Source organism: Physeter macrocephalus, chromosome 10 (assembly GCF_002837175.3).
Source record: "Physeter macrocephalus isolate SW-GA chromosome 10, ASM283717v5, whole genome shotgun sequence".
Classification (NCBI taxonomy): domain Eukaryota; kingdom Metazoa; phylum Chordata; class Mammalia; order Artiodactyla; family Physeteridae; genus Physeter; species Physeter macrocephalus.
In genome coordinates this window covers 25442161-25450624 of record NC_041223.1, presented here as the reverse complement: position 1 = coordinate 25450624, position 8464 = coordinate 25442161, and the positions used below count along the sequence as shown (strand labels likewise).

Here is an 8464-nt window from a genome sequence, read left to right as displayed (position 1 = left end):
CCTGCGCGTCCGGAGCCTGTGCTCCGCAACGGGAAAGGCCACAACAGTAAGAGGCCCGCGTACCGCAAAAAGAAAAAAAAAGAGAGAGAAAATCAAAACTTCACTTATTCTCCCTTTTTCCCTACAGAAGCAATGTTTCTGGATGCCACTCCTACCCTTTACTATCAAAGAAAAATTGGCATAGAGTTTATAAAAATGACAGCAGCTCTTCACATGCTCTCCGGCCACACTTCATATTAGTATCATCTCGGATTCCTGCATATGAGGTACAGAGTGTTTTAGGAGGCCAGTCCTTTTTTGAATCGGGTCTTTTTTCATCTCCCCTAGAGGACGTATAGCAATCTTTTGGTCACCATGTGTACGAAAATGATTCATCTTCTAAAAGGAAAGCAGTCTGATCTAGGTGGAAATGTACAGACCCAAACAGTTTTAAAAATCAGAAGCAATAAAAATAACCATAAATCAAAATTATTTTTTAAAAAGTATTAAAGACCCAAACTGCCTTGCATTTTGTAGGTGTCCAATACATTTTTACTGAATCGAATTTGTTGCACTTAATCCTTAAAAGAGCAAGGTGACACAAATTATTTTAAATTTTCTTTGGAATGACCAAGGAAGTTAATAATATCATGTAACTACCATCTCTCAAAAGAAAAATGTCAGAAATCCTACTTTGTGATCTATTTAACAAGGGTGCCATTAGATGAAAATATGCTTTCTATAATGAAGTTATATATTTTAAATTTCAATATAAGAAAAAGGAAGCACAAAGAAGACATAGGAAGCATGTATTTATATATACGTATATATGTGTATATGTACATCATTAATACACACATAAGCACATATGTAAGGGATGACATTAGTAGACTACATTCAATGGCTTACCTAGAAAATTTTTGCAAAAATTTCTTATTTGTAACAAAATGGTTGCTTTCCAGGTATGAAATCACTTTTCTTTTTGGGCATCTAGGAATTGACTTTGATCATTTACAACTGGCTAGCTTAATGGATCCACATGAAAGCAAGATCAGAATTTTGATCTCCATGTGGGCCATAGATAGTTTCTCTAATGTTTAAAAATGCATAATGCTGGGCACAGAGGATAACTGGTGACAGATTTAGGGTGAATTAACTGGAATCAAATGAGTCCATTCTCCTATTTTTCTTCTTTACATAAGACTATGCCATAATTACTTATTTGACTATGAATGTAATGGAGGTTTAGGTAAAAACCAGAATGTAACCATGTGGCGGTTCTCTAATCAGTTGAACTGTGACCTCCAGAAAGTGGCATGAAGTTTTGGGAAAAATCAATGCCTTCAATGACTTTCCAACCTGTCTGCTGCTAATGAATTAACTATATCACAATGAAAGTTTTATTTGGTTGTTGAATTAAAAGAACAGTGGTTTTAATATTTATTTAAATGGGAAATATTTATCAATATTGATCATTTTAAAATTCATAAGAGGAAAACAAAATCTTTTTAAGAAGTCCCTTGTAAAATTGTATGATCTCGATTTTATTATTTTTAATAGTATATATGTCTCTGTGCATGGGTGTGTACAAAGAAAAAAGCTAGAGGAAAATAATTTGTTAGTATTTCTCTCTGAGTGGTAGAGGTACAAATGCACTTAAATTTCCCCTCTCAGAAAAGAAACAAAATAATTTAAAAAGGAACCAATGAAGGGGAAAGCTTATCTTCCTCCTATAGTTTTGAAGAAAAACAATAGTCTTTAAAAATCACAGATTACATATTCACTGTTTTTAATTTATTAATAAGTGTTCTAAAGTAATGGGCTTTGGTTCCTACAGCTCTGGTTTCATTTTCTAGATGGTGGTGAACAGTGTTAGAGCAGATATGACATTTTGATCTTTCCCCCCCTCAGGCTATAAAATTGGTATTAAAAATTTACTGAGGCCTGAAGTGAGAGACTTCTGGGAGAAATTAGGAAGCTATGTGGCCCCTGAAGAAGAAGGGGGTCACGTGGACCTCTTTGTACGACTTGGAGCATCAGGTCAGTTTTGAGAGGTAGTGGTCATACCTACTTTGTGATGGTACTTTGTGGATTTATAAAATGCCGTCAGTTCAAATGATTCAGTCACATTTATTTTTTATTTCTTTTTCTCTTTATACTTCACATACTCAGGTATTTAGGGGGAAAGGGCATCAGGGTTAGTGGTCAGAGTAACTGTCCCTAAAGAAATAAAGTCACTAGTGGCAAGAGCCAGCCAGGAAATTTATTTCTGTTTCTTCTGAGTATTAAAAACGGTGAAGTGCCTTGTAAAGATGTGTGGTAGCTGATAATCTGAAGTGCCTACCTGTCTAATATCAGCCATATTTAACAGATATCGGTTAAATAAAAGCTCTGTATTCATGGACTCATGGGCTATGTTTTTTTGTTTGTCTGTTTTTGTTGTTTTTTTTAATCAAGCAGAGGAGAGGGAGTGTGAAATTAAAGTTTCTCAAACTGTTTCTTACTACCCATTCCTTAGGGAACTGTGAGTTTTAAAGTTCTTAATCCTCAGATTTCACTGAACTATTCGATACATACAAAGCACGACCCTGGCAGGATTCCACGAGGCAAAGGAAAAAGCAAAAGGATAGGAAGGAGTTTAAAAGAAAGCAAAGTATAAGTTATTGTAAAAAAAAAAATTTTTTTTTTACAGTTACTACAATTATATAATCTCAACTATGTAGAAAATAGGCATAGAAAACTCTAGGAGGAAATAGAGCAAACTCTTAACACCATCTATTTCTGGATGTTTTTCAAATTTCCTACTTTTAAAATCAGTTTGAAAAGAGTAAGTTACGAAGAATATGGAAGGTGTGATCCCAATGCTAAAATCCCGTGTATGTGTCGGGGAGGGTGGTGGTGGTGTGTGTGTATAAAAGGGGTTTGGAAGGATGTATACCAACATGCTAACAATAGTTGGATGAGTGAGTTTTCCTTTTTTTTTTTTGTTTTGGTTTTTTTTTGTGGTACGCGGGCCTCTCACTGTCGTGGCCTCTCCCGTTGCGGAGCACAGGCTCCGGACGCGCAGGCTCAGCGGCCACGGCTCACGGGCCCAGCCGCTCCGCGGCGTGTGGGATCTTCCCGGACCGGGGCACGAACCCGCGTCCCGTGCATCGGCAGGCGGACTCTCAACCACTGCGCCACGAGGGAAGCCCTCTTTTTTCTCTTTTATTTGCCTCTATTTTCTGTAGTGAACCAGTATTACTTTTAAAATGAGAGCAAAACAAATTTTCTAAAATTTGTTTTGGAAAAAAAGAAAGGATGAGGGAAAGTAAAGTATTCAAAGGTGAAAGGGGAAAAGAATAATAGATTTGGTGACACAAAAATGGTTTCAAGTGAAACTTAATGGTCCTCAAACAATGGATTTCCCACCGCCATTCTGGGCTCCAAAATCATCGCTAAACTTCGTGTCAAATATAATTTCCACCTGGGTGAACCATCGAGCCCCTGGTTCAGTCAGAAGGCCCAGGATTCTCAGTCACAAATCTCTTTCCCACCACCTCAAGCATCACTCTTGAGCATGTCCTCCCCGGTAGCTGCATCACCTCTGAAATCTTGATCCCAAGCATTTGTCTCTCCGAGTACCACTTCCAAATCATATACTCAAATATTCCCACTCTATCAGTTCTTTGTCTGAGGACCTCCAATGCACACACTCCCACTTTTTCACTCTCTATCACCATGCCTTCGACCTTGGTTCCTTCCTCATTAAACTTGGATTTAATGGTTCGTCATTATCATTACTCTCTTGCAAAGAATCTGAACTTCTTTGTTTCGTTTTCTCCTGGCCAAATCCCAGCTCACTTGGCTAAGTCTCAGTGCTGGTTAGCACATAACCATCTGCATAATCTATGCCTGCCTGTACTAAAGCAGCTGAAGACTGTTGGAAAGAGTAATACAACTGTTCTCACTGATCTAACTTTAATGGCATAAATATCAAATGGGATTGCAGCTCTGATAAGCAATCCTATAACATTTCCTTGGTAAATTCGCTTTCCCACTCTTAAAATGACTGTTGTCCCTTCTCTCCTTTAGTCAATCTTTCAATAACCCTCTCACTTGATTTCACCTTTTACTTCCCTAAGGAAACTCCTTAATTTTCCACCCACCACAAAATCCACCACCTACCCCACCTCTTACCTTCATTCTGTCTTCCCTTCTGTTACGATGGAAGAAGCAGCCCTGCTCGAATCAAACACCAACTACTCCGCTTGGACTCTGTAACACATCGCCTTTCACCTTCCCAAGACGTCACTCCTACGCTCAAATCCTCTCCCACAGCCTCAGTCCTCTTTCTTTATTGGATTATTCCTATCAGATCAAGAACACCTGTAGTAGCTCCTCCCCTCTCGCTCCCCTGCAAAAAGAGAGAGACCATAAACTTTGTCTCACCAATTTTTGAGTGGACTATACCAGTGGTTCTCAAAATTTTCACGTGTATTTGACTCACAGAGGGCTTGTTACAATCCGCATTGCTGGGTCCCAGCCTAGAGTTTCGGATTCAGTAGGTCTGGCACAGGGACTGAGAATTTGCATTTCTAGCAAGTTCCCAGGTGATGCTGCTGCTGCTTAACCCGGGGGCCACACCTGGAGAAGCATTGGTCTAGCTGACTGCCTCTACCTTCCTCACCTCTCACTCGCCCCTCCAGCTCCTCCAAGTGGTCTCCTTCTGCTGAAATCACTTTGGGAAAAATCTATAAGTGACTCTCATGTGCCCAAATCCAACGATCCCTTCTCCATCCTCACCTGGGCTTGACCTCTCAGCGGCATTCGAGGAGGACGAATACTTCTGGAAACTCTCCTTCTCCCCGTGCTTTCCCCAATACTACCCTCTCCTGGTTTTCCTCCTACCTCAGTGGTCTCTTCCTCTCAGACTCCTTTGCTGGCTCCTCCTCCTTCTCCTCCTCAAGACCCTTAAATGTGTCCCGGACTTGATCTCGGGCTCGCATCTCTTCCATGACTACACTCTTCCCCTAGGGAGCCTCATTTATTCCTATGACTCTACATTCAATCTGGATGCTGAAGACTCCCAAACTTATGTCTCCAGCTCTAAAATCTCTCAGCTGCATTCATATCTAGCCTTTACTCGACATCTTCATGGGGGTGTTTAGTTTGCATGGCTAATGGGCATCTCAGAGTTCACACGCCTACAGCAGACTCCTGATTGTCTCCCAGCACAAACCTCCCCCTCCCCCAGGATTCCTCACTTAAGATACCATCGTTCACCAGTTACTGCATAAGCCAGACACCTGAAACTCATCTTTCTCGGCATTACTTAAATTGTTTAAACAGCTTTATTAAGGTACAATTGATATACAGTATTTCAAGTGTGTAATTTGATAAATTTTTTAAGTGATTTTTAAATTTTTATTTATTTATTTATTCTTGGCTGTGTTGGGTCTTCGTTGCTGCACTCGGGCTTTCTCCAGTTGCGGCGAGCAGGGGCTATTCTTCGTTGCGGTGCGCGGGCTTCTCTTGTTGCGGAGCACGGGCTCTAGAGGTGCGCTTGCTTCAGTAGTTGTGGTTCGCGGGCTCCAGAGCGCAGGCTCAGTACTTGTGGCCCACAGGCTTAGTTGCTCCTCAGCATGTGGGATCTTCCCGGCCCAGGGATCGAACCTGTGTCCCCCTGCATTGGCAGGCGGATTCTTAACCACTGTGCCACCAGGGAAGTCCCTAATTTGATAAATTTTGACATATGTCTGTCTACACACTATGTGAAACCATAAACCAAGCAAGATAATGAACACATTCATCATCCCCCAAAGTTTCCTCCTGTCACTTTGCAGTTTCTCACTCTGCTTCTCCACTCCAACCCAGGGCAACCACTGATCTCACAGTATAATAGTTTGCACTTTATAGAATTTTCCATAAATGGAATCATACAGTATGCATGCTTTTTTGTCAGGCTTCCTTCACTCCAAATAATTATTTTAGATTCATCCACTTCATGCTGTTATCAATTGTTCATTCCTTTTTACTGCTGGGAATGATAATATTGTATAGATATACCACAATTTGTTCCATTCACCTGTTGATAGATATTTGAGTTCTTTCCAGTTTGGGGCTTTTACAAGTAAAGCTGCTGTGAACATATGCTTTCATTTCTCTTGGGAAAATACCTAGGAGTGGAATGAATGGGTCATATGATAGGTGTATGTTTAACTTTAGGAAAAAAAAAAAAAGAAAAGCTAAACTGTTTTCCAAAGTGGTTGTGTCATTTTATATTTCCACTCCAGCTGCCCAACCCCTGGTAGGGTCAGTCTTCTTAATCTGAGCCATTCAAGTGGGTGTGTCGTGGTATCTCATTGTGGTTTTAATTTGCATTTTCTCTAATGACTAATGACGCTGAGCATCTTTCCATGTGCTTATTTGCCATTTGTCTTCCTTGGTGAAGTGTCTGTTCAAATCTTTTGCTCATTTTAAAAATTAGGTTTTTTGGTTTTTTACTGAGAGATCTTTGTATATTCTGGAAAAGCTGTTTGCAAATATTTTCTCCCAGTCTATGACTTATCTTTTCCTTCTCTGAACAGTTTCTTTTGAAGACAAGAAATTCTTAATTTTGATAAAGTCAAATTTATCAGTCTTTAAGTTTTATAAATCATGCTTTTGATGTCATATCTAAAAACTCTACCTAACCAAGGTCACTTCTGTGTTTTCTCCTAAATTGTTTATAGTCTTAAGTTTGAAATTTGGGTTTGTGATCCATTTGATTTATGCTTTTTCTTTTTTTAAATAGAACACAAGGTATGGATTGAAGTGTTTTTTTTTTTAACACATGTGGCTATCTATCAAATTATTTCAAATTATTTCATTCCTTGTAAAGACCATCCTTTTCCCAGTGGATTTCATTTGCATCTTTGTTGAAATCAATTGACTATTTATGTGAAGGTACACTTAAGAATGCTCTTTAATTTCATTGATCTATTTGTCAATGAAAACATTAGACACCAATAAGTGAGAGACACCCCGACCTTTGAGCCACTACCATCTCACTGCAAGCAACTGAAACAAGTTGGAGTAATTATTTACTGCTAGACCACAAAGAATTAAAATATATTACCCTATAGTTTCATTTGAAGTAGTTCAATCTATATGCTGTGTCACTGAAGAAGGGGTAAAATTAATGCTAAAATTTGACCATTGTATTCCATTATGTGTTTAACAGTTTTAAATCTATCCCCTTACAATGAGACTTCTTTGAATCAGACTAGTTTAGAAAATATATGTAGACTTTTCTCTGTCTTTGGCCCAAGAATTCCAAATTTGAAAATAAGCACCAGGTCAAACTTCTTGCCTCTTTCTCCACCCTGTTGTCAGTCCTCCTGAAGAAGGTGTCTGGACTTCAGCACTTAGGGGTGAACTGCAAAGTGCTGATGGACTATTCCATGAGGGATTTGAATTGAAGACAAGACCTACAAGTGGCCTTTCTTGGCCAGCTCATTAGTGCTTCTAAGTAATATTTAAGTGTTCATGGCAAAACCTGTGAGCAAACTCATGAAAGTATTTTTGGCTGTGCAGAGGCAGGAACAGAAGTTCTTTCTCAGCTGTCTCAACTGACTGGCACGTTACTGACCGCCCCCCACCGGGACTGCCACCGGCTCGTACGAACACAGTAAGGGAATATGGGCACTGACCACCGTGCCCAAAAACACCCACCAACTCCAGGATCACCAAGGACAGAGCACAGCTCATAACCCTGGTTCTGGCGATGGTCCATTCCTCTCTGAAGGAATGCTGTCACTTCCCAAAAGGGCATTTCTCATCACTCAGAAGGGGGTTATTATTGCTCAGAAGGGGATTATTACTGCAAATATTTGCTTCAAACCATCACTTGCAAAAACTCCATTGAAAACACCAGCTTTAACAGCTAAAAAAGATGTATAGTAGCTGATTTAGAGAAATAATAAATACAGAGAACAATTTTTCTTAGTAAAACATTATCGATGTGCTTTCATTTGGAAAAATGAATTGCAGCTATAAAGAGATGGTGAAGGGGCCAGCTCAAGTTTCATTATCCGAGAGGAAGAACAAAGGTAAAATACACGTGAGAGCAAAATTTCATTTAGATACTAAAGCTGCAACTGTTGGATCAAAATGTAACATAGGCTGACCAGCAGAGAGTCAAATTGCTTTGCTATGGGTGTGGAGAAAAGGGAACACTCTTGCACTGTTGGTGGGAATGTAAATTGATACAGCCACTATGGAGAACAGTATGGACGTTCCTTAAAAAACTAAAAATAGAACTACCATACGACCCAGCAATACCACTACTGGGCATATACCCTGAGAAAACCATAATTCAAAAAGAGTCATGTACCAAAATGTTCATTGCAGCTCTATTTACAATAGCCAGGACATGGAAGCAACCTAAGTGTCCATCAACAGATGAATGGATAAAGAAGATGTGGCACATATATACAATGGAATATTACTCAGCCATAAAAAG

At 39.5% G+C, this 8464-nt stretch overlaps 1 protein-coding gene across 1 annotated transcript in view; it reads left to right on the top strand.

Annotated features, from left to right (window-relative positions):
• ECT2L (epithelial cell transforming 2 like) overlaps positions 1-8464 on the top strand; it is a 56587-nt gene that overhangs the window by 25764 nt on the left and 22359 nt on the right. The window contains 4 exon segments of the mRNA XM_024122418.2: positions 128-289; positions 1724-2019; positions 7537-7595; positions 7597-7630. Coding sequence (XP_023978186.1) covers positions 128-289; positions 1724-2019; positions 7537-7595; positions 7597-7630 — 551 coding nt within the window.